A 26,911-nucleotide genomic window follows, 5' to 3' on the forward strand; every position below is an offset into this window, starting at 1 on the left:
GATGTGACTCACTCTCTGCAGAACATTTCCCTGTCTGTTCCTCAGTCATTGTTCATGGAAGATAAGTACCTAGGCTTTTCATGCTTGTAAGCAGGTTGGGAACAAATGTTTTTACCATTGCTCATGAAATCTCATTGGGGATTATAATTATTATTATTTTTGGATGTGGCTCCAGTATAACAGATAAAAAGGTTTATGCTAACCTTGAGATATTTTAACAGATAATACTATTTTGCCAGTGCAAATCTCTTGCAAAATTCATCATTGCAAGAAACAGTAAGGTGAATGAGGAAGTGACGGCAAGGTTACTCCAGATTTTCAGATGTTTTCCCCGATGGAGACGGGATGAGAAAATAGAATCTGGTTGCAACGTTCTCAATGTTTCAAAATAGGAAAGGATTCAGACAACTCTCATTTTTTCATCTGCTGAAGAAGATAACTTCCGGGTCTTCATTCACAGTGACAAGGTGCTGCAACTTTGGAAAGCCATTGAAAAGCCCTGGGAGGCTGTGTGAGAATAGCTGAAGAGTGCTGGCCATTCCCATTAGAGGCAGAAGTTTGGGTAGATCTGTCACATTAGTGAAATTTCTAGAGGCAACCTCCAACAAGGTCTGAAAAGCAGCAGCCTTTCTGTGACTGTGGGTAGAAGAGCTTACTACAGTGTAATGTTTTAATGAGCAATGGGCATCTAACCCCAGCAAGACTGGAGAAGATAAGCAGTAGAGCAGAGGAGCATCTGAATTGGATACTCCAACCTATGAGCTCTTGTCGCCTTCCCATCTGCATTGCTGACGCTCTTCAGCTTTTACTGCTGTTGTGTCCTGGTGTTTCATAGGTAGTGGAAAGAGAGAGAAACTGGAGGGAGGCGTAGAAATTGGCTTGGCTTGGTAGGAACCACTGTGGGTCTTGAGATGAGATATTGGTTGGCAGTCTTTATATTGGGAAATATTCTTGGGTGGATCTGAACGGGTCCTGACACCACAAGCATCACATAACAGGACCAACTCAGCTGACTTCTGTGGTGCTAAACTTGCTTTTATTATATTTGGGTTTTCTGCAACATGATCATCTGTTAATCTTATTGTGGAAGTAGTGGAAAACTGTGGTGTCATCATTAATATTTTTAAAATGGAAATCATTGTTCTTAGAAAATGAATGTATTTGGGAATAATTTTGCTTTCTTCAGGAATGGTTATTTTTCACTAGAAAGTCTGTGAACCTAAAAGGTTTGATGGCAAGTGACAGAACTGCCACTGTTTTTCAAAATTAAATATGATAAGCTAGAAAAGAGGGGGAGAAAGAAACATAATTCTTCTTTATGCCTGGATTTGGATTGCTCTTAAATTTAGTATTGGACAAGACCACTGTGCAGTTGGTGAAATTCTACTAGGCTGTGTTAGAAACACCAGCACAGCTCTCAAGCACTATGTTGAGGTTTTTGTTGTAATTATACCTACTGTCTGCTTAGTGGTGTGTACTTGCCACTTGAGAGCATTTCATCACATTAATAACCTGGCATGAGTGATAACCTATAGTTATAACCCACAAGACAAGAAAACAAAGTCCTGGCTTGGAGTGGTTTGGGATCACTATTATTTGGGAGGGGAAAAAAAAAAGAAGCTTTCAGGGTTTGGATTCTTTTTGCATGGTCTGTAGTGTGCTCGTTTTAAAGCCAGTTCAGAAAGCAGTGCCAACATTTATTTTGCAGCATACAAAAACTTACGTAGGTGTTCACTGAGAGATGTTTGGCACCAGATGGTGGAAAATGGAGTGTTACTGCTTGTTCCTCTGCGGGGAAGATGCTCTAATCCCCTCCTTGCCACAGAGAAGATACAACAAACTCATGCTAAGTTTGTACTGCTCTCTGTGATACTGTGGTGCTTCCGAACATCTGTGATGAATTAAAACACAAATCCAGGTGCTCTTGATACCAAGACATATTTGCTGATTCTTTCAGGGTTTGTTGGCTTAGATTTAGATGGTAATTTATGAGACTTTCTTGTTAAGTAAAACTACCAGCTTGCATAATATAAAAGCTTCATGCAGAAGTCAGTGTGGTCCCCAACTGGGATGATGGGATGTTTGCCAAGGAAAGTTTCTGTGAGAGTGTGAGGAAGGAAACATGAAAACTTGACATGCTCAAAAAAAATGTGAAGAAAAAGAACAGCCCCTGCAAGCGGAAAGAAAAGAAGGGAGACGAGAACTGGATGATGCTATGGATTTCATCAAGGGGGGACCTCTTTACCTGTGCCCACTTGGAGATTTAGTGGCAGCTCTGCAAAGGAAACTTGGGTGCCCCTGGAAATGGTACTGGTGATTTAGTACCCCTGAGGATACACTTAACTGCTGTGATTTAAAACATGTCTGTCTCAGATGTTTGCCTTGCTCATTGGCTGGAAATTAGTGCCTTGAAGGAGAGGCAGCAGAATGCGACATATGCTATTGTTTCCGTACTCAAGTTTATAGACTGGAGTAGAAAACTGCTTTTACTGGGTTTTGAGCTAATATAATGGACCATATACAGAACAACTGAGGCCTCAGTTTGTGGCCAGGGCTTCCAACACTTCTAAGGGTGTGGGTAACCTATGCTGAATGTGGGGAATGAGGCAGGCAGGAACAGACTCCTGTGAAGCATAGGTACCCCTGAGGCAAGATTTGGTGGCTCAGGTGTTGCTCAACGCAGAGCTGTCATTGGCTATGAGTTCAACCATGCTCCTAAGGTGGGTTTTGGCTAATCACGTGTACACACATCAGCTTCTTGTTCAGAGCTGGCAAAGGCTGATTCTCAAGACTCAGTTCATGTCCCTTCAAAGCAGAGATCTAAAATAGGTCAGATGAATCATGATCTTAAAATGCATACTTATCTCCATTAGCTCTGAAGCAAAGCTAGAATATCTGGCTTGGACTCTGAATCAAAACTCAACAAATACCTCACTTTGTGCTCAATTTTCCAGATATTTTCTGTATTTCTATGGTTTGTATCCTCAGAAACCAACACGGAATTTGCACGCCAAGACAGATCTACCAGCAATGCATTTGCACTGATATAGCAAATATTAGCTTTTATGATACAAAAAAACTCACTGTACATGCCCAGAATAGTAAACAAGAATAAAGTCTTTTCTGTGATGATTGATGTGGAAAATTTATAAAGCTATTAACAAATGGGAGAAGAAATAAGGGCAGTGGAACACTTGAATGACTTGCTGTCAGCATCTTGCATCACTGAAAGATAAAGAAGAAAAGATTCAGTTTACAAGGTACTCTGTAAACATAAAAAGTAGAGTTGAGTGTCGTATGCACAGCTTCACAGTGCACTTTTATCCATGCAGGAATGTTGCATTTGAATTATGATAGAGGGATTTCTGTAGCTTGCTTTTTGTGTGGAACTTGGAGCTGTGGAGCTATTTAAATGGCAAATAGCATTGTAATGACTAAAAGCTCTGTGTTGTGTAAGCCGTTTCAGGTCTGTATTTGAAAGTTGTGTGCTGTTTATCTGGAGATTCAGGTTGACATTAAAACGTGTTTCTTTGTCATTGGAGAATTTTATGTTTACATCTAAAAACGATTTGAAACTGAGGTAGTTAAATGAGTCAAAGCTTTCTTACATTGTCTTGGTGCCAAGCAAGGCCCTGTAGACCCTATAGAAATCCCCTAATTTGGAGATATTTTATGTAGCTTGCTCCAAAAGTAATGCCTCCTATTTATTTTCATGGACCTCACATGCTGATTTTCTGTCTGACCATACAGCAGGGGGAAACACTACAACAAGGCCAAAACAATGCAGTTTTGCAATTGTAAAGAGAGGCACAGAATCTTTGTCTTTCACTCTGTTCTCTATGTTGGTAATTTGGCCTTTTAGTCATTCTGCCTCTACTACAAACTCAAGTGGCAGAATTTAAAGCTAGGCTCTTCCTAACTGCAAAAAGTACCAAACTTGTCAATGTAGGTGATACAGAAAATCTCCACAGGTGAGATCTGGCCGCCCACAAATTATTTGGGATGTGCATGCACTGGAGAAAGCCTGTGGTGAGATACCACGCAGAACAAGGAGGGAAGAGTCACGAATCTGCATTTTTATGAATAAAAAGAATACTTGACTTTTGCTGGACTCTCCTTGCACTGCCTTAACCCCACTAAGACTGCTGCACAGAACAGTGATTATGGAGGGGACAGACAGGTCTCAGGGGACATCCAACTCTGTAGCAAGAAGTACTTTGTAATGTAGGATATTTCCAGTCTGGATCAAAGACAGGGAAATTCAGCACAGGAACTTAAGTTAGTTAATTCTAACTTAAGTTAGAATTTGGTTTATTGAAGTATCACAGAATTTTTGGATTGCAAGGAAGGGATCTCAAAGCCCACCCAGCCCCAACCCCTGTTGTAGGCAGGGCTGCCTCCCACCAGCTCAGGCTGCCCAGGGCCCCATCCAGCCTCGCCTTGAGCCCCTCCAGGGATGGGGCACCACAGCTTCTCTGGGCAGCTGTGCCACCGCCTCACCAACTTCTGAGTAAAGGATTTCCTCCTAACATCAAACCTAAACCTCCCTCTTTAAAGTTTAAAGCTATTCCCCTTTATCCTACCCCTGGTAATTTGGATCTTTAGATACACACATGCAATTTCTGCTCTCCTAGACCAATTTTTATCAACACGAGTGAGATTTCCATGTGGCAGTTCTGCCTACTTTCACCTGTGCACAAATGAACATATACTCAGGTCCTCTGGAAAATCAGTTGCCATTTGTTGATGAATTTGTGGTTCTTGTTTTAGACCAAGAAATTGATTTAAAATAAAAGGACAGCGGTCAGATATGAAACGCTTCGTGTGACTGTTCCAGGGAAACCGTTTGAAGTGAGGAGGAAGAAATCAGCCCGCTCAAGAGCTGCGCTTCCCCAGCCACAGAGACAACAAGGAGCTTCCAGTGGAGAGCACGGCTCGGCGAGCACCATTTGGTTCCAATATCCGCACGGCACGCAGTGACCACCGCCGTGCGGCAGGAATTCGGCACTCAATCCTTGCTGGGGTCCCGGCTGCTGAGATGGGGCGGTGGGCTCACACGGGGCAGTGCTAGGAGGAGAAAGCGCAGCCTGCAAACCGCTCACCTCGGAATGGTGAGAATCGCACCGGTGTCTCTCTGGGTTTTCTTTGCAAATCCCCCGCAGGCAGAGTTTGCTCAACTAGTTGAACTGGCTCTTTCTCCCTTGTTGTTTTTTGTTTTTTGTTTTTTGTTTTTCTTTTCTTTTTCTTTTTCTTTTTCTTTTTCTTTTTCTTTTTCTTTTTCTTTTTTTGGCAAACCAAGAATTTCCTTCCTGATAAAAACAGCCGGGGCCGGCTCCCCGATTGGGTGAGGGGTTGGGGAGGATATGACATCAGGCACATCTCTCTCTTCGTGCGGTGTGGTCTGCCTGATCGCTGGCTGCTTACCAGCACGGCCAGGGAGGTGTTTCCCTAACTCCCAGCCCAGGTACTTAAGTTTCTGCACAAAGCGGTGTAGTACCGAGTCTCAGCCTGCGGCCGGCTCCTTTGCGCTCATCTGCTGGGCAGATCGCTCCTGCACGAGGGGGCTCGCCGTGAACGATGGAATATAAACTCCTTAGAGTTACCGTGAAGTGAGAAAACAGACACTGGACAGACGGGGCTGAGATGGATGAGGAGGGAATGAATCAAAACGGCAGCAAGTCGCAAGGAGCAGGAGGCCAGGTGCCTGCAACGACTCCATCAGAGGTGCTGATGAGGGGTGAGTAAGGCTCCTGCCTCTGTCCTCACGTCTGCTGGCAACAGGAGCGGGCAGAGTCAGGCTGCAAAGGCGAGCTTCTATCGAAGTTACACTTCAGTGCAGATCCGCAGCCACATCCCCTTGCTCTTGCACTCCCAGAGGGATGTATTAAGCTCGATACTGATTTCTCTTGTGGTGTTTTTTTTTTCTTTCTTTCTTCTTTATCTTTTATTTTTTTCCTGGTGCATCACAGAAAAGCTGTCACATTCTGTAGTGCAGTTCATGCAAGCAGAAACAAATGCAGTAACTGAACTACAGCAAACTGGAAAAGAGATTGCAGTGTGACAGTGTGTTGAACTTCAATTGGTGCCAGCTCAGCGCTGGCTCAGTTCCTCTTTTCTTTTTCTTTACTTCCTCTGTATTTTTATCTGCTTTTTATTTCTTTCTCTTTTTTATTCCTTGTACCCGCTTCTACTTTGTTGTTTTTTTTTCTTCTTTTTTTCTTTTTAACTTTCTTATTCTTTCTGGTCAGCAGGACCAACTGCCCTTGCCCAGACACAGCCACTTGCCCATACAGGTTCTTCCACAATATCTATGACCTGGTGATCAGCTGTGACCAACACTGTTGTAGTCAGTGGTGAAGTTATTCAAATAAATGCCCTCACTCTGACTGTTGCTCTGTTGGCTGGCCCAGAGCCATTGAAAATACAACACAGTGACCAACCAAGGAGAAAGAATTTATCTCTACACAGCAGCTTAGCTAATGATGTTCCCTGCACCCCCATTTTCTGAGACACCATTCCTTCAGTTCATGGTCAGTGAAGTGGGATTATGGAGGGAAATTAAGATAATATGACTTCATAGTGTCCTTCTTTCCAGGGCTATTGAGAACACTTCTATCCTTAACACATAGAACAAAGAGACACTGAAAACTAAACAGAGGCAAACTACAGTTTAAATATGAGCAGTGTGTTGGCTGTGTTGCCTGCTGCTCCTCGTGTGTGTGCATGTGTATGCATGCACTGAGGCTAGGGTGGGAGTGAAGGGAAAGCGACGTCATTACAACAGTGTGAACCAAACCCAATTCACATGGGCCATGAGCTCTGCCAAAATGGAGCCTGGGAGGGAGAAAGCCTACAGGCAACATGGGTGGCTTGGTCTGTTGGGCGCTGGAGCTCAGTATGTTCCTCTTGCTCCTGCCTGGCTCTTAGCAGAGCCAATAAGCTCTGCTGGTGGCTTGCAGTGGGAATGTATTTGGCTACATATATCACGGGTGTTAGGTGAAATCCTTTAAATATGAAAAATACCACTCATAGTATTGTTATACATAATGCCATAGGCTTATGTAAATGTAAATGTGTATGCAAGAGCATGCTTCAGCTGAAAGGATTTCAGAGCCCCTTGTGAGCTACACTGTGTAAGGCTACCATGAAAGGAAAGCAGCCTAGGGAGTCACTGAGCGTGTGGCACCCTCTCCATGATCAGAGACTGGAAAAATGTTTTCAGCCTCTACCACAGAATGAATGCTCCTCTAGAAATGTGCTGTAAGGATATCCACAGGCAGCAGTCAAAGCTTGGTTGTTCATGCAGTTACTGGTATAAGGCTCCCTCTATACCTGCCCTGCCAGGTGGATGCAGTGTCAAGTAGGACCAGAGGTTTCATGTAACCTCTGGGCTGGCTGCAGTTTTCAGCAGTGAAAGGGGAGCTGGATGGCCCCAAGCCACAAAAAGTCAGTGGGTTTTGGATGCTGAAAGCCATGAGGCCTGACAGAGCATAATTGTGGATCAAGGTGCAGGCAAATTTCAAATATGGATTAACAGTCTCATTTTTCCATGAGAGAGCAATTGTACATATTCTGGGAGACAGAAATCTGCTCTGCTGTGGCCATATGTGCAGTGAATGCAACTGTGCCAACTGTGTACACTGGCCTTTCTTCTCCATGGACTGCTCTGACAGCAAAGTATTTGAAGAGCTTTCTCAAATGTCACTGTTAGAGAATTTAAGAAGTCTAGGGCTAGTTAGCAATGGCAGTTATTTAGGCTTTAATCAGGTGCCTGTATATGGTAATAATAGGGATAATTTATATTACTGATACTGTATCTACTGTGCCATGCAGTCAACAGGACCTTTCACCCTTTATTCACAATTTACCTAAGATGATCTTAAATCTGTCTTAGGCCTCCACTTCTATTTAAGATAAAGGACCCAGTCCTGCCTAGTACAGGATGCCCAACCAGGTTAGGACATCCTTGCATATACCCCTTTTATTTTCCACTGACACTGATCACTCTTCTAATTCACTGTTAAGAATTTATGAAATTAGAAGTTAGTGGTCATTCCACAGATCTCTATGATCTGGTTTGGAGTCTTAATGGAAACTTGTTTTTTCCTGAAGAAAACACTGAGTTGGATGGATAAGGGCTGCATGTGTAAAGTATTTCCTCAGACCTTTATATTAAGCTGCAAATTGAGGAAAGGTATGTCCTGTTAAATGCATCACATAATGTTTTTGCCTGTCAAATAAATCTTTCATAAAAGCTCTTGACATGACTTAACAGGTTTGTTACCAAATTTAATCATAAAGGCTCCCTCCCATACCTCCTTCATTCAACCAGAACTACGCTGACTCATTTCCAGAAATTATTTTTGGCATGTGGTATTTTTATGAACATTGGTTCTGAAATATCAAGTTTACTTCAAAGTAGGAGTTAGAATTCTGGTTCTGATGCAAACCTTTTTCTTTTTGCTTCCTGAACCATCTGCCAAAGTGCCCTTATGTCATCTTTTGCATAAGTCCCAATGAGAGAAAATGTGATTCTTTTTTGTGTATGTTTGTTTTATACAGGCACTTAGGATATTAGTGTTTTTAACACAGTTATAGGAATACTTTCTTTATGACATACCTAAGTAAAATTACTTCCTTCATGACCTGGGCCTGTGTTCTTACTACCATTCACTGGGTATCCCACCTCCTGCACTGTCCCTTGGAGAAATGGAGGGATCATGTGCTGAAACACAAGTAGGTCTCGGGGTTGTGGTAGGTGTTCCCATACTGCTGAGGAGTCTCATTTTCTTCAGCATCAGAGAGAAGATCATTTGCAAGTCCTCTTGCTCTTACTCTTTTGCCGTGGCCCAGAGAGGCAGAGCAGCAGGAGATCATGCAGTCCATAAGTCCTTAGGGTGAAATCACATCTCTTTCTTAAAAAACAAACAAACCACCTTACTATAAATACAGTGTTTTTTCACCAAATCTACTTCACCTAAAACTGTGTGCCTTCTTTTCTTCACTAAATGTTCAAGCATGAAAACTAAATTCTAATGCAGGCCCTTCCCTTGAGCTTCCATCTGTATTTGCTTTTTATGGCTTCCACAGCACTGAGAATAAGCTATTATTTAAAATGCACCACTGCAGAGGCTGACACTAGACTGAAAACTGAGACACAAAATCAACAGGTAGTACAATTTGTCTCCTTGTACTTTGGTACTGTCTCTAGTTACACATTGTTGAACTGAGCCCACCTCTGAGCAGGGGTGAATGATTGAGCAGCTGTACCCTTTCCAAAACATGCTCCTTTTGAGCTAATTGTTCAAGCCTAATGAGCTTGTGAAAACAAAGGCACTGGAAATAATTCAAACTGAGAGACAAGCTCAGTCAGAACAAGGTGGTGTTCTGTAAATCATTCTCTTGTCCTCTGAATGGGAACACAGCTGCTCAGCACTAACAGGGGATGAATTCAAAACACACCCAGAGTGAACCCATCCTGTTTTTTTCTCTCCACCCTGCAGCCTCTCCAAGAAAAGCTTGGTGGTTCAAGTAATAAATTAGAGGAGAGGATTACTGGGTTACACAGTTGAAGTAAAGTACACTGATGAAACAGTCCATGGAACTGTTAGACATTCTCCTGTCTTTCTCTTTATGCAGACTTCGTTTCAGACTGGTCTCCTTTACATGATGCATCTATCCACGGGCGTCTGCTTGCTCTGAAGAAGCTCATCAACCAGGTATCCCTCTACCAAGTCAGAATGATCTCTACTGGGTTAATTCGGTTGCTGAATGCAGTCTGTGTCTTACTCTGAAATATCCAGGGTAGGAGATCATGTAGACCAAAATGCAGTGAAGTCTTTGTGTAACGTATTTTTTTCTACACTTCTTTCCTCACAAACTCTGCATGTTAAGCTGAAGACCTTCATCTTGGGTTGCAGGTAACAAGACTTTAACTGTTACCCCTGTGGTCAGCTGCAGGGCTCTTTCTGCAGCTCCTGTGCCCATGACCAGCACTTGGTGCCTTTGGTGGGGGCAGCTCCAGATGCAGACAAGACTCCAGTTGAAGCTCCAGTTCAGGCACCCAGACATCTGTTTCTTGTGCTCTTTGAAGTGCTTGAAGGCCCTGCTCCTCCCAAAGAAGGTCACAGCTGTGGAGAAGAAATTTTTGAACTTCACTGAATCATTCCCTCAAAATTATTAGATTTAGCCAGTGGAGGATAGAGAAGTGTTATTGGAAACTCTTCCATCTTAAGCTTCTAGATCATGAAGACTGATACAAGATATCCTGTGGTAGAGTCAATTCAGTGGTTTCTAATGAGGGGGCCAGTTTTTGTTCAAAAAGTGCCATAATCTAAAGAAAGTATATCAAATGTATATATCAAGAGTACTTCTAAGTTTGTTCCATTCAAACAGTCACAGACTGGAGGTCAGAAGACACGAGCAGACACATAAACAAGAGAGAAATCACGACCCTGTCGAGAACTATTAAAATACTTTTAAATCGTTTTTATTTCAGAGTTTGTTAGCTGTGGTGTAGTAGAGGTAAAATAAAGCAAAATGCTTAGAAGGATGACTGCATTGTTCTGTTGGACACATTGCTGACCACAGCTTTCTGTATAGATTAGTGATGTGGAAAAGGCATGACCTCTGGCACGATGTGCCAGTATCTGTTCCAGCTGAAGCACCACAGACTCTTTCATTGCTTACCTAGCAGTTGAGAAAACTGATTAAATAAAACTGTAAGAATCATTATAGATGAGTGGTGGGTTGTTGCTACTGTTGTTTGTTTTGTAGTTGGCTATAATGATATTTTCTTTCATCAGGGGAGTGACGTTAATCTTGTTACTGCAGACCATGTGTCTCCTCTCCATGAGGCCTGCTTAGGCGGTCATGCTGCTTGTGCCAGTTTCCTATTAAAGCACGGTGCTAAGGTAAGTGCATCATGGACAAGATATTGTCTCCAGTGTTAATAGGTTTTATTATGACAATTTAATGCTACATCATAGAATCACAGAATGGTTTGGGTTGGAAGACACCTTAAAGATCATTTAGTTCCAACCCCCCTGCTGTGGGCTGGGACACTTCCTATCAGACCAAGTTGCCAAAAGTCTCATCCAACCTGGCCTTGAACACCTCCAGTGATGGGACATCCACAACTTCTCTGGGCAACCTGTTCCAGTGTTGTTTTTATTCTTCCCCCAGGTGAATGGGGTTACTGTTGACTGGCACACTCCTTTGTTCAGTGCTTGTGTCAGTGGCAGTGTGGCCTGTTTGAATTTACTGCTGCAACATGGGGCCAACCTGCACCCGCCCTGTGACTTGGCATCTCCCATCCATGAAGCTGCTAAGAGAGGTAACCTCATGGGTGTCAGCGTTGTTTTTTATCTTGCTAGAAGTCTGGGGAAGTGGAGAAAAGAGGTAAAGGAGATCTTCATGATGTAGGCCAGGAATTGTTCCTTCCTACTAACCCTCATTACAACTGTTGCAGTTGCTCCCAACACTGATGCTCACCAAGGGCCACTTATTGCTGCTCTCGGGGCCTCTGGGTTCATGTGGTGACACTTGGAAAGGGATACATTGTCCAAATCAGCTGCCTTTTACACAGAGATCCAAGAGAGTTGTCTTGCCATCTTCAAAAGCAGAAGAGAAATTCAGCATGTTTCATCTCATCTCCAATAGAGATCTGTAACAAGTCAGATATAATGCAGGGGCTTTAGCGTATTTTCAGATTGGATTTGCAGTTTCTTGTTTTTCTGATTGAAAACACTGGAGTAAGGAGAATGGATCAAAGTATTACACTATCACCTCTTGGCAAAACAGTGAATCTTTGCCAAATTACACTTTTGCATCAGAGAATTTGGACTGTTGCAAAATGCCTTATCTCTGCACGTTGACTCTGCCTTTATCCCTTTTAAGGTCATGCGCAATGTGTTGAGCTCCTTATATCCCATGGGGTGAATATAGATCACAACGTCAAACATCTGGGTACTCCGCTTTATGTAGCTTGTGAGAACCAGCAAGTGGACTGTTCCAGGAAGCTACTTGAGTCAGGTAAAAGGAAAAATAAAGAATAATGTATTTTCATTCCCTTTAATGTCTGTCTTTGGATTCTCTTTGCAGCAATGATTTAGAGGAATTCCTACTCTGAAACCTGGATAAGTTTCCTTTTTCAATGTCAGTCCTGTGTTAGTGAGGGGAGCAGGGTAAACAGGGCCTTCTTGACCAAGAAATGAGCTTTACAGCTCCCAGCAAAGTGGTGGATCATCCTGGATTTCATGCTGCCAGTGATGCCTACAACAATGCCATCTTCTCCAATGTCCATGTATTTGTGCTGCTGTAGCTATATGAAGATAGTAGCAAGAAGCTTCCTTTTTTCTTTAACCCTCTTTACTCAATAGAAATGACTGAACAATTTTTGCATACTTCTTTTGCAAATGTTTTAATTCTTGTAAAGTTCATCAAATCCCCCCTGTGGCGCAAGTGGTAGAAGTGCCGCTCTGCTACACAGAGGCTCGAATCCCGGGGGTTGGACTCGATGATCTCTAAGGTCCCTTCCAACCCGCACAAAACTATGAAACTATGAAACTATGAAATGTCTGAAACATTTCCAACATGAAGGAAAAACATTCAGCACTGTATGCTTTTTCTCAGATAAACCCAGCTACAAATCTAACCACTTGGATAATTACACAAGGCCATTTCTTACCTATGGCAGTTCATCCCTTCTAACAAAAGGGGCTGCATAGCAAAATGTAGCCACATAGCTCATAGAAAAATGATGGACCAGCCAAACTCCCTTGAAAAAAAGACACATATAGATGGCATTATTCATGATTTAATCTTTTCTAAGTAAATCAAATACAGATTAAGAATTCACTTTTGCCTATTATTTTCTGGTTTTTTGCCTTTTGTCTTTTCTGACTTCTATGTATAGGAATATGTGCTTTAAAAATGTCATAAATGGTCTCAGATTGGTTCTGCAGTTCACATGTTTTGTGAGATGTTAGCTCACGATAACAGGCTGAGGAGCACTTGGGGATTAGAGAGTGCTTACATCCTCCACAATTAAGGGCCTCAAAACTTTTCCATCCTCATGTTTTTTCCTGAGCAGACTTGGTAACTAAGCACCTGGAAATCAGCTTAAGCCTTCGGTATGGAGCAGGTTGAAATCTTGCATGCATTTTAAAGGAATGGTGAGTCAGGATAGGGAGCAAATGAGATCCATAGAGGGAACTACTCTTTTGTCAGACTTAAAGAAGTCTGTGGGCTGGACTGTGGGTAAAAGACTTCCTTGTGCACTGTTCCTTTGGGATCATTTTCACAACTTCACTGCTTCACAGCAAGTACAAATTATGGGACCAAGACCTAAACGACAGGAATTCACCTCTAGGTGAATGCTACAGTGTTTAAGGATTGCTCAGAGAAATTGCAGCTAGTGCAGGAAATGGAAATAAACCCTAGTGTAGTCATTTCTCCTTGTCATCTCTTTGTATTCAGGTGCAAACGTGAACAGCGGCAAGGGCCTGGAGTCCCCACTGCATGTGGCCACCAGGAGTTGCAGTGTAGAGCTGGTGATGCTCCTGATTGATTTTGGAGCAGACATTTGGGCAAAGAATGCTGAAGGCAAAAGGCCAATGGAGCTGGTTCCACCTGGCAGCCCTTTGGGTCAACTCTTCCTGCAGAAAGAAGGTGTCTCTTAGCACTTGTTTTTTTTCTTCACTTGGGATGCTACCGGGAAAAATCATACAAAGCACCTCACAAGCCTGTAGTATTTTGTACTCTTAGTTCTACAATACAGAGAATAACTAAGGCTACCTCAATCTGCTGATATTTGGACACTGTCTCCTTCTGTGTCAGAGTATAGTGGTGCTAACAGTGATGACTACCTATCTTTTGACCTACAGGTCTGTGAATATTGCATTAGGGAGAATCCATATTGAGCTTTCAGTGTGATGCAACAGAGAGCTTAGGGTAAAAAAAAGTCCCTTGAGTCTGGGATGGGAATAAAGCCAGAAATATTGTATGGAACATGCCAACAAATATGAACAGAAAATCATCTCTGATGAGAGCTGTGTTTATCTGGTCTATACTGGGACTAGGATCCTCAGTTTTTATAGCATGCCAACTTTTAGACACATGCAAAACACCCCATATGTTAAAAATTACAACACTGATCTCCTGGTTGATTGTTGTTTACTTTTATTCTGGGGACAAAACCTGGCATAGGTGCAAAAGTGTCCTTAAAATGATACTATATTCATTGTTCTGTGGGAATTAAGAAAAACTACACAGAAATGATATAATGAACACGAATATATACACTAGATTTTCTTGGAAGGCCAATTATGTACTGTATAATCCAAAAGTATCAAGCTGTAGGGCTAACCCTTAGGAAGTGCTTATTTAGAACATGTGAATGAAATCATGCCGGTCTATGTTGTTTGATTGGTTACAAACACTTCGATGAATGAGGCAGATGCATTTCACTTACTGTTCTTGAGGGAAATTAGAATAAATTCTTTAGTGTCAGAGTCTTGTGTTCTTCTTTAGATGCTCTCATTTAGTCAGTAAACTACACAAACTAATAAACAATCTGGGTTTTCATTATTTTAAACAAATTACTGACCCACAATTCTACTAAGTGTAGATATGGTTATTGTCATAAACAGATTTACACCAAGGTAAAGGTGGAATAATAAAGTGATGAATCAGGCCCTTTGTGGAACATGAAAATAACAACATGGAAACAACTGTGCTGTGCGTATTATGTATGTGCAGTGAACATTTGGTTTCCAGCCTAATCTATGGTGCACAGAGTGGTGATCTTTTCAGTCTCAAATCGCTGCTGCATGAGCCTCGTGACTCCTGAGGCACCACATTTGTCCTGTTTATTTGAGATAAAAAAACATCCCAGGCACACCCTGTGGAGCTGTCATGAAAACTGCTGTGGCTGAGCTAAGGGTTTGGGCAAAAAGGATCTTTGCTAAGCAAAATTCAGCAATTGAAGTTAGAAATGATGAATGCCTGAGGGGTATTTTGCAGCTGACTGGTGTTTTTCTGATGTTCTCCAACATGTCTTTTCCTGAGTAGTGTGATATCTAATGGTCAGCTGATGTCTGACTCCTGTGGCTGTTGAATTGTTGCTACCTAGGAAAGGGGTGTGCACATTGCATTCTCTTGTTTAAATGGGGATCAGAATCTCCTAATGGGCCCCATAGCTCCTCACAGGCCTCATAGTTCCTTATGAGTCTCATAGGTCCAACACACAAATCTTGTTCCCCTCTCCCTGAGTACACCATCACATGCCACGCTGGCATTGCAACAGGGTCAAATGTGCAGCATAGGGCTATCTAACAACCCAAGTATGGTTTCTGAGTGGTTTTAAAGAGCTTACTTGTATCTGCTTTTTTTGTGCTGCAGTCTGCATTCTCTCCTCACCACACTTCGTTTCTCCTCCTCAGCATCTCTGCTTACCACTATCTTATCCACTCACTCATGGTTGCTGGTACTGACACTGGCCATCTCCCTCTTACCTTCTACACTTTCTTCTTATCATCTCCTCCACAGCCCTGGCATCCAAACTTTCATTTGTGCTCACTGCTTGCTTGCATTTACAAGCCTGCCTATGGCAAGGAGACTGAAGCTCAATGCTCTTTAAGTTTCCTTCCAACCAAAGCCATTCTATGATCCTGTGATCTGCCCTTCTCATCTCCCTTTCCCCTGGAAGACCATCACTGCTCTCAGTGCTGGTCAATTGCATGTGCAGCACCAGGCTGTGAAAGTGGTATGCTGGGGTCTGAACAGTGGCAGGCTCTGCCATCAAAAGCACTGCACAGCATCTACCCTTTCATGAAAAGGATAAGCCCCCCAAATAAGCCGTTAATGTCATTATACTTAAATAAAGGAGTTGAAAATAGCACTAGTTTCTTCAGCATGGCTTGTATTTATCAGCATGGGACCGGTTAATCAGAAAGGCTTAAATAAAGGATTATGTAGCATTTCTTTTTCTATGTGTTTGTCACTGTTATGAAATAAGTTTCAAGCAGTGGACTGCAATTCTGGATCTCAATGAAGGTCTGTGGGGTGAATACTTTGAAGGAAGCATCAATCATCTCTTCACAAACAACACAAGCGCTTTAACACTCATGCAAGTTAAAAGGGAAGGAATGATTCTGTTAATGGTTATTATGGGTGTGTAATGACAGAGAGTGATGAGGCTTGAGCCAAATGGTGGGTTGACATCTTTTGGTGGATGTAGGCCTGGATTTCCACTACCAAGTGTGCTGGGGGCTGCATGTGTATGGTGGGCCTTGGGGAGATAAAGCCATATGCATAACATGTCTCCTGTCTCTCTCTAGGGCCGTTGTCCTTGATGCAGCTCTGTCGCTTGTGCATCAGGAGGTGCTTTGGACACAAGCAGCATCAGAAAATAACTGGCCTTCTTCTCCCTGAAGAGCTGAAACATTTTCTTCTTCATGTTTAAGCCCTTCAAGTACAAAATGGTGCCTTAATAGCACAGCAAGGCTTGTTGAAGAAAAATTTCTCAACAGTAGTGTTGCCAACACCTGCAGTGTGATAATATGTGACAGCTACTGGTCCCTGGTAAAGCCCTGGGTTTGAGAAACATGGGAACAACCAACTTGCTGAGTCCTCAGCATCACCCCCAGCCAAACAGTGACTTGAAAAGGAGTTATTCTGCATGGATGTACTGTAGAGCATAAAAATGTGTCTCAGGATCCTCCTAGAAAGGGCAGGAAATGAGTACCACCTTTTGAGACAGACCTCTTGTTCTCTGGGTCCTGGCACAGTTTCAGAGAGCTCATGGCTGACAAAAAGTTTAAAAGAAAGCACATATCCCAGCGCAGCATGAACAGCACTTTGTGTATGTTTAAGGATAGCTGCGCTTTTTCAGCAAACAGATTTAGTGCCGACATCTGTGAGGTCTGTATCCACACCACCATAAGAATAAGGATAAGGAACTCAACTGAACCTACTTGCAAAATTGGACAACACAAGTGATGGATACAGGTGTCTGGTATGAGAGGTTAATTTTTGTGCTGATCAGACACAGGAAGCAGTTCTGTTGGTCTGTGGGACACTAAATTGTACCCTAATGGGACAAAATGATAAACACAAATAGGTCCTTAAATTCCCTTGTTATGGGATACAGACCCTTAGAAATCTTCACTTTTCATCACACATTATCTGAGCTATATAAACATTCACCGTCTGCTTTAAGATGTCAATCTCTACTCTCTCCCTCCTGATGAAAGAGGAAAATAGACGTTTGTCTTTATATTCTGAAAAAAGATGAAAAAAGAAAAAAAAAAAAGAAGAGTTTATTATGGATGGATCCTTCTAAAATCAGTATCTTGCATACGCTGAATCTCCATTGAACAGGCAGGGAACAGACAGCTAACCTAGTGCTTAACTTTTTGAAGATTAATGTTAAGCGTGAAGAATCCCTGCTTTGGTGACACATCCGAAAGCTGGAAATCCATCTTACTACATTTTAGATCAAGAACTATTTATTTATTTTTTACCTACTAGTTTCATCAGTTACCTTTAAGCATCTTATTTTGTTACATTATCAGAGTAATGTTAGTATCAGGATAAAGAGAAGGTGGTGAGAACATTGTTTCTAGATCGCTTTTCATCTGGAAATTTCATACCTTAACTTTGCTTCCTTGAATCCCTCAGATCATGCATAATTAGGATGAATTCTGTTTGCTCAGTTTGTATCATCTCAGTATATTTGCTTATTTATTTTAATATAAATTGTGATCAACACTGGCGAATTACATCCTTATGCATCAACACTTATCCAGTTATGAACTGTACAAGCTATACAAGATGCAAACCAAGTAAGCTAAATACAGGTGAGGTTTGGGTGTTTGTGTTTTTTTGTATTTGGAATCAAATGTAATGCAAGATTTGAAAGACTGTTGTGAATATATTTTATCAGATTTTTTGCTATTATTTTGCTGACAGTTAAATGGCTATCAACACACAGTTGTACAGGACATTAGTTAAAAAATAAATGGTTTATATTCTGTTTTGATTTTCATTCATTTTTTAAATATGATAAAATGAATACTGCCTGATGCTATGGATTTTTGGACTAAACTCTGTGATGCTGTCTACAGGGTAGTAACATAGAGAGTGTTTTTACTAAATAGACATAGTGAAGTTGAGACTAAGATGCAGACACTTCTCAAATCTTGCCCTTTGCTGACATTTGAAGGTGGAATTTGACACTTGCAGTTATTTTTCTACTCAATTGAGGGTTAATGAACAGCAGTATGAGATTTCATAGAGCAGGAAAAGATGTAACTTAAGGTGGTCACTGTCTTCAGTTCACATTTTCTTAGTGACTTACATCAGATTGGTTCTTATGTCTCATAGGCAAGAGGCACATGTAATGATAAGGTTGCCCTTTTGTGTGCCTATGCAACTGAAGAATTATTTGCTGTAAGTTAGCATGTGGTAATCCATTTACAACGTGAAATCCAAGAGACGTCTGCCAGAACTGAGCGTGTACACTATGGGTCTGGAGAGGGGTGGGAGGGCAGCAATTCCCTCTTTCAGTGTGTCTCCAGGTATGCCCACAGAGACCAGCTTAAAGAGAGATGACAATACCAGCAATTTGCTTTACAGGATGCTGTTTCAGCTTGTTATGAAAACTGTTGAAGTAAATAAACACTTTCATAAAATGAGACAACTAATTCTTAACTGGAAACCAGAGACATCTTAATCGTGTAAATGTAATATAAAACTTTGGAGTGTATGCAGAGAATGTCATAGGGAAAAGACCTAGAGGGATGAGGGGCCTAAGAAAGTTGTCAGTATTCAAGGATTACTTCCTTCTAGCTCAGAAATGATGCATCCCAACAGAAAAAGAAGTCAGGCATAAATGCCAGAAGGCCCACACAGATAATAAAGAACTTCTGGCAAAACTCAGGCACGAGACTGAACACAAGAAGGAAGTAGAAGTGGAAGCAGGGACAAGTAACATAGGAAAAATAAAGAGATATTGTCCAAGTAGCCAGGGATCAAGTTATCAAGCTAGAGCCCAAATAGAATTTAGTATGTTCAGGGATATAATGGGCATCAGAATGGCTTCTACAAGCACCTCATTTGCAGAATGAAGACTACAAAAAATATGGGCCCTCTCCTGAAGAGAAGAGAGACTTAGTTATCCAAGGAAGTACAAAGGTCTAGAAAGTGAATGCCTCCTTTGCCCCAGACTTTACCAGTAAGACTGGCCTTTGGGAATCCCAGAACCCAGGCTGAATGGCTAGAGCAGGGAGGATATGCCTTTGGAAGAAAAGATCAGGGAATATATGAGCAAACTGGACATTCACAATTCCATGGGCTGTGATGGGATGAACCTGAGGAGAGTCCTGAGGAAGAAGGCAGATGTGACTGTGAGGTCTCTCTATAATTTTTACCTGAAGACAGGAGAAAAGCAAAATCACTGCTATCTTGAAAAATGACAAGAGGGAGGATCCGGGGAACTACAAGTCAGAAAGCCTCGTCTTGATCCCTGGGAAGGTGATGGAACAGTTCATCCTGGAAACCATTTCCAGGCACATGGAAGAGAAGAAAATCATCCAGATTAGCCAGCATCCATTCACCAAGGGGAGGTCATGTCTGACTGCCTTGGTAAGCTTCTGTAATGAAATCACCAGCCTGATGGGTAGGTGAAGAGCAGTAGGTATTGTCTTCCTGGACTGCAGTAAGGCCTTTGACACTATTGCCTAAAACATCCTCCTAGAAAATCTGTTGAAGTATGTGCTACGTGAGCAGACAGTGAAGTGGATTGAGAACTGGCTGAATTGCTGGACCCAGAGTTCAGTGATACAAAGTCTAGCTGGAGGCCGGTATTGGGTCTATTCCTATTTATCATCTTTAGTAGGGCTATTGCATTAGATGACCTCCAGAGTTCCCTTCCAATCTCTATGATTCTGTGATTCTGTGTAGGCCGCATTACAGCTTTTATGTATTTAAAGACTTATAAAAAAGAATGAGCATAACTTTTTACACAGTCTGATAGAGACAGGACCAGGGGGAATGGCTTTAAACTAAAAGAGGTTAGATTTAGATCAGACAGTAGGAAGAACTTATTTTTAGTTTAAAACCATTCCCCCTGGTCCTGTCACTTAACCATTCTGTGGTTCTGTGATTCTGTCCTTTCAAGTCTCCACTGACATTAAGTCTTTTCAAGATGACATTTTAATTTACTAGTTCAGCAAAATAGGACTGACTCACTGCAAAACAGCAGATTAGCAGTGCTAGAATAGAGACAACAGAAAAAGCTTTTATCCTTAAACATGGGATGTACTGAATTCCCCTCAGCACTCGTGTCCCTGAGCACCCCAAATCCAGGACTAGATGCTGCTGAAGCCATTTTTTCTTGATTAATTCATGCAATGTCTCTGTCAAAACAGAGACTGCCTTGCCCTGCGGTCACAGCCAATACCCTGCTGGCTTTGAATAAATGTTCCTGGGAGCTATTTCTCTGCATATTGTGTGATTATTTGTCATTCTTTGATATATTGCTCATCTCACTGCTCCGAGGAATGGAGCACTTTTACACACGCAGGCAACATTTGATGCAAAAAGATGCTTTGGGGAGTCCACTTTTCTTTAAAATGACAGCAGTGAGCTATTGCTGCAAAGACAAATGTTCCACGTATCCTCACTTGGCAGGGTAACCCTTATTATAACTCTCAGTGAGTGTTTGTATAGCACAGCCAGACCACGCCTGGGCTATGTAACCGAGCAGCAGGATTTTGTTTCTCTTCTAGGTCAGATGAAGCCTTTACTTTCTGATCTGTTCGTATTTTTAAGGTGCTTGAAAATCATTAATCATCACCAATGAAAAAAACAAGCTTAGACTCGTGGCTTTCTCATTTGTGAAGTAAAACTGGGTTTGTGTTCGGTCAGCTGTCTCACTTCACAAATTCAGCTCTGGAATCTCTGCTGGCTCTGGGGTTTTTGAAATCCCTAGAGCTTTCCTTTCTAAGGCCTGAAAAACGCAGCAGTCACAGAGTAGCTCTTTGTCTCATGAAAGCGTGTTGACTGAATCCTGAGGGTTCATAAAGATCCCATAAAATATTATAAACATGATAAATATAAGATTGCAGTGCACATTTTATTAACTTATTTTGGGGAATGGGAGTTGTGTTTTTTTGTCTCTGATGATCTGATTGTCCCCACACAAACACTGTCTGTGCTGCGAGGTTGTGCTTGTATTAAGTTCTCCAGTACCCATTTGCTGCCCCTGAAGCTGCTGTGATAAGTCGACCCTGTGCGTGACCCTATAGGTACCGCTCCAGTGAGTGCCAGGACTGAGGCTGACAAACCTTTTATTTCTCCCAGCTGCTAATACATACTTTTTCTATAAGCTAGTGAGTGGCACATCTGGCTTCTTATGTCTCTTCAATGAGAACTACAGGTTTCCCCTTCAGTAATTATTACTTTCACTTTCATGGTTTTGGAACGGGCAACAAATCACTGCTGCTCCTAAGCTGATCAGTCGCAGTGAGTGCAAGGTGCAAGCATATCCCAGCTTCCTTGGATTTAAGACTATTAGTTCATCCCATAGAGAAGGCAAAGCATTTCTGGGAGCATCCTGCTCTTTGCTCACTGACCACTGGAGGGGGAGAGCAGGAGATAGTGCTCTGAGCTCCCAGACATTATTTAGTCAGCCAGACATTCTACCTTAAACCTCTTCCTGGAAAAGCAAAGATGAGAAAACATATTTTCTCTATTCTAAGCTACAATTAATTGTACTAATTCTGAAACTAGACAGTAAATGAGAACAACCCCGAACTGTTCAATTCATGTGAAGATAATAACTTTTTTTTCTTGCAGAAACAGTGCAAAACACGCAAAATAGTATACTCCAATTGGACTGTTCTTGGGACATATTCTGGGGAAAGTATTAGGATGCAGCTATTCTTGGATATTGTTACTAGAATTTTTTTAGAGTTGATAGAGACAAATGCAAATTCCCTCATAGGAAATAACAAATTCAATTTGCTCACACAGATGAAATAGATCTTTCTCATTTTTTATGACTCCAAACCTCTCTCTCTTGCCCAGTGTATCCAGCAAGACTGGCTTGAGTTCCCTGATGCATGTTTTAATGCAGTGTTTTAAGTATTTCTTTGCAGTGGAGACAGACTAGTGGCCTTTGCTTGCTGCTACCAAAAGTTCAGCTTGAGCCAGTAGGTGGCAATGCTGGCACATGGCATTTTTTTTCACCTATCTATACGTATCTATCTATCTATCTATCTATCTATCTATCTATCTATCTATCTATCTATCTATCTATCTATCTACCTATCTATTTATCTATCTATCTACCTATCTATTTATCTATCTATCTATCAGTCTGTCTGTCTGTCTGTCTATCAATCTACCTACCTATCTTTTACTTTTCTATAATTTCCTAGCTTTTCTACACCAATTGAAGTGTGATTCAGCATCATGCATACAACTCCTGATGTGATAAATTAATGCTGCTTCATATTTACTGTATGCTGATGACATCTACTATTTACAGATGCTGAGAGGAAAATCAGGCTGCTCTGGTAAAAATGCAGGCCGATGCTCTGGTGTGGTCAAGTATCTGGCAATCTGAGGCAGACTGCAGAATTCCCAATCCTTGAAAGGTCCACTCAATTATTTCATTTTTAATGTAGCATTTTGCTAAAGATATTTTACCACCAAGATCTATTAACACCTGACAAAAAAAAGTGTGAAAGCCAGAGAAGTCTTAAATGGAACATCCTTTCCTATTGAAATGACATATAACTAACCAATTAGAAGCTCAAATCTGTCTCAGATTCAACATAAGTACCTATAGAAGTACAACATCCTTCAGAGCCCAAGGAAACAGTTCCAGTTGTTAGTTTCCTAATTTCATAGCCTGCCTGTTAATGATTCCTAGGCAGAAGCTCTAGGCAAGAGTCCTTCTCATTTATTTTCTGCAAGAGTGTTCCTTGCAGTCTGCTCCTAAGACACACACAGTCCAGGGCCATTTGTTGTCGCAAGCAGGACTCATTGCATACACGCTCCATGCCATGCAGTGGCTGATTTCAGGGGAATGTCTTCTTCCCACATTTTCTTTACAGTGCTTAAATTGCACTGCTTTCCACAGTTTACTGCCCAGGAGGTGCGTACATTGCAGAGGATCTACTTTAGATTTACATCTTAAAAATAAATGCCTTCATATAACGACTACATGTAGGCAAGGCTTTTTAAATGTAATATGTGCTGTAAGTTACCATGGCAGATCTTCACTCATCCTTCCAGATAAAGCAATTTAGCAGGAAATACAAGTGACTGCCTAAAGTATTAATTTACCTTGTGCAAACTGAGACAATTAAATAGTGCACACATTTCCTTGAAGCACATACAGGAACTCCCTAGAATATTTTAAATATTGGTGAAAAAAGATATAGGAGGCAGAAGGGGCGTCACCAATGTGTGTTTGTGTGGACTGCAGCTGGCTGGAGTATATAAGAAGTACAGCTCTGCCAGCAGCTTATTTTGTCTCCACAAGAGCCAAAAAGGAAAAGAGGCAGGAGCTCTGTTCTGCTCTCTCTCACCTGCATTCCTCTGAGTTTGCTTTATTAGATGTCACCCTTGCAGCCTGAGCCCAGGAGAGGTGGAGAGTTGTAACCAGCTGGGCGGAAACTGTGCATGGCACAGGTGCAAGCGGAGTCGTGTTTTTGGTTCTTTTAGTACAGGCTTCATCTGAAGTGATGCATATTTTAACACTAAGCTCCAGCTATGGACATCCTGGGGCTGCTGTTCCCTCAGCAGCACTGATCTTTACATGCTGGTTGATAATGCAGTATATGCAGGTGAACAATCTCATTTCATAGGAGACATCAGCCTTTGCAGCTCCTCTATCTGACAGTAAGAGCATAGCATTTCAACTACCATTTTTGGCCCCTACAGAAGTGCAGATATTCCAATATAGACAGGGAGAAAAAGATGCCTCGGTCTAATTTTTTGAAAATTATTTCTGTTCTCTTTTCTGATTCATCACTGTAAACAATTTTCTCTCTATGATCCCATTTTTCCTTTCACTAATGCACTTATTGACTCATATCTATGGGAGCACCTTGCCTCCTGGCTCCTTTTGCTCGCACATTACATGTATTTATTGCTGCATTTCTCTGTAGCGATTTCATTAACTTCTGTCTTATGATTATCCCAGAAATGTACTGTTAGTATGCAGTGCCCTTTCACACTATAGCAGAAGCAAGATCATTCAGTCTCTTAAGTTTTATTAATCTCTTTTTATCATTTAAAAATGAAAACCAGTGAAGTTACTGCAGGATTTTACCTCTTTCCATTAACAGCAAAATAAAACTAATTTCCTCCAGCTTTCTGCTTTATAGCTCAAACCTTTTTTGAGAGCTATTATGATTGCCCACAGGCAAAACAAGTTCAGTAGAATATCAGCTGTTGAATCTCTGAAGAAATATTCATTTGAGGGAGAACTTTGTTTGCATCATTTTGTAGTTACTTAAGAGACAATTCTTTTCCCTTAGACTCATGAAAGGTGACCATTAACATTAGTATTTTTGACATGCTACAAGTATGAACCATGAATGTGAAGACTTCTGAGGATTTGGAAAGTATTTCTGAGAGTCCAAAAGGCAGATTAAAAGAAAAACATTTAGAATATTACATTGGCCCAAAGCCATATTTGCATCCAAATCCAATCAAGGTTAAAAATAGAAAATAGACTTGTGTGGTTTCAGTAATTTTTATACTCCAAACAACAGTCACACAACTTCCCTTGACATTCAGATCCTCAAAGCTATTTAGATGCCATGGTAAGCAAATTTTACTCAAACCGTTCTGATTTCTCCTCTACCTATTACCAACAGACTGGAGTCCTTTTGCTTTACTCAGAGCACTGTGACTGGATGCCCCTCTCATGAAGAGGAAGGAGAGAGCAAAGCAGAAGCAGGGTTTATTTGAATTTCACCCACCACAGAGCAAAGTCATGTTTCATGTGTATCCAGACCTAAGAAGTACCAGTTCATTTGGATGACAGATACTGGTTTTTCTCAGCACAGCTGAGAATCTCAGGCTGTTGCTAAAAGGCCTTACTTCAGTAAAGAGTCCTTATGTACATAAAGAGTCCAAAGTTTTTAGTCTTTTTTTACCCTATAGGTGGACAAGGGAAAAGGGTCAACTTGCTACAGGAATCCAAGAAATTTGGCTGGCTTGTTTCATGAACAAGGGTTGCAGCATAGAAGTACTGGATGCTATGCTTTTCCCAGAGAAAAGACAGGAAAAACTTGACAAAAAAAGTTGCTGGAGAAAAGAAAAAGAAGATAAAACCAAAACAAACTAAAACCGTTTTCTATAGCTTTTTTTTGAGAAGGAATAAAATTGACAGGACAATAATCTTCACACAATGCATCCTCCTACCCATCGTCTGTGTTTGTAAAGGAAGGCACTGGTGGCTTGGCTGGTTATCTGTGCTCTGCACAAAAGCTTCAGCTGTTTCTTCAAAGTGCTTGTATTTAACCAACATATCACTAACTACAAGGTGATTGGATTAATGAACTGCATAGCACAGCCTGCTGTGTTTGAAGAGTTCTCAGGCAACAGCTGCCCCAAAATACAGTTCTGTCTTTAGAATAAAATAAGACACTGGTAGAACACAACAGTGTTACATTCGGGACAGGTTTGGCTTCATATCATCTCTATCTTCAGTTCAGGACACTGACTGATATTTCAGTCCTTAGGTGCTGAGGCCCCAGCTGCAAAGCGTATCTGTTCCCACTAGCGTTAGTTGTTCTGGGTCACTAAGAACTCTGTGAAACACAGTCCTGCAGAGCTGATACGACATGGCTTTGTGGCACAGACATGTTGCTGGGAGTAATCCACAATAATTCAGTAAAAGGAGACTGATTTGAAGCTGCTCTTCTTTATATGTGGTGAACCACATTGTTAATGGGGAATAACATGAATCCTTAGTATAAACTCTCTCCTTTTTAGGCACCTGAGGCTTTAAAGCACAACAGTCCATAACACAAGGGTCTAACAATGCAGCAGCCCCAGCTGGATTTTCTACTCACCCTTCTAGAGAATACATGCTGACCCCTCTGAGGTGGATTCTGTGGTGTCTAACATTGGCTAGGAAGCAGCTTGATTCTCTGAGCAATTTGAACTGGTCCCTCCTGGTCTATCTGGTCTATGCTAGCTCCCAAACCTACCCTTTTGGAGAAGGCTGCTTTTCTAACAGCTTATCTATGTAGGAGGAAATTTTGAGACTGGATTTCTGGGAAGTTCTCTCTATAATACACATGTATTATACAGTAGCCTTAGAGTTTCTTTCCTTTTCCTCTCTGTGCATTAATAATTATAAAGCAAAAAAGCCTCCAAAATTCTTTACTCACCATTTTTCTTTTCCGCACTTGACAAAATAGCTGCAGCTCTTGGAAGACAACTATGGTAAGGCCTCTGCTTTAGAAACAAACAAACAACAAAAAACAGCACAAAAGTTTTTTCTACATCCTGAGCATCTCCTGGCCTCTACATGACTGGCTCTAAAATCACCAGCATCTCATAATGCACCTTTACTCACCCATATGAAGTCATAATCAATAGAACTAAGGCTTCAGAATGAATCCCCGACAAGTTGAGTAGTGCTGGAAGTAATGTTGCTCCTCTGATCCCAGATCCATAGACTGGTGAATCCTGCTGTAGTCTTCAAGAATGTTATAGCTCTTCTTCATCGAGAAACTGTGTCCTCACTGCAGACATGGGTGCTGTAATTTGTTTCTTTCTCATTGTGTTCGCTCCTAGCCTCATTCACTGTAGGCTACTTCAGCCATGTCTTGATGCAGGTTAATTACCTCCAGCTCTCTTCCCTGAGGCTGATCAC

General features: G+C 41.6%; 1 protein-coding gene and 1 long non-coding RNA gene across 2 annotated transcripts; one reads left to right on the forward strand and one right to left on the reverse strand.

The window, feature by feature from the left end:
* Positions 1-5,354: 5,354 nt before the first annotated feature.
* On the forward strand, positions 5,355-18,037 carry ASB9 (ankyrin repeat and SOCS box containing 9). The gene is made up of 7 exons (XM_015886661.2): positions 5,355-5,737; positions 9,640-9,719; positions 10,806-10,913; positions 11,185-11,335; positions 11,899-12,033; positions 13,480-13,671; positions 16,341-18,037. The coding sequence occupies exons 1-7, from the start codon at positions 5,644-5,646 to the stop codon at positions 16,463-16,465; spliced, it is 885 nt and encodes a 294-aa protein (XP_015742147.1). The 5' UTR covers positions 5,355-5,643; the 3' UTR covers positions 16,466-18,037.
* Positions 10,882-26,613, reverse strand: LOC116652472. The gene is made up of 2 exons (XR_004305507.1): positions 26,424-26,613; positions 10,882-11,665 (listed from the first exon to the last, which is right to left on the reverse strand). It is a non-coding gene; the product is annotated as an uncharacterized LOC116652472 (long non-coding RNA).
* Between the last annotated feature and the right edge of the window lie 298 nt (positions 26,614-26,911).

Source organism: Coturnix japonica, chromosome 1 (assembly GCF_001577835.2).
Source record: "Coturnix japonica isolate 7356 chromosome 1, Coturnix japonica 2.1, whole genome shotgun sequence".
NCBI lineage: Eukaryota > Metazoa > Chordata > Aves > Galliformes > Phasianidae > Coturnix > Coturnix japonica.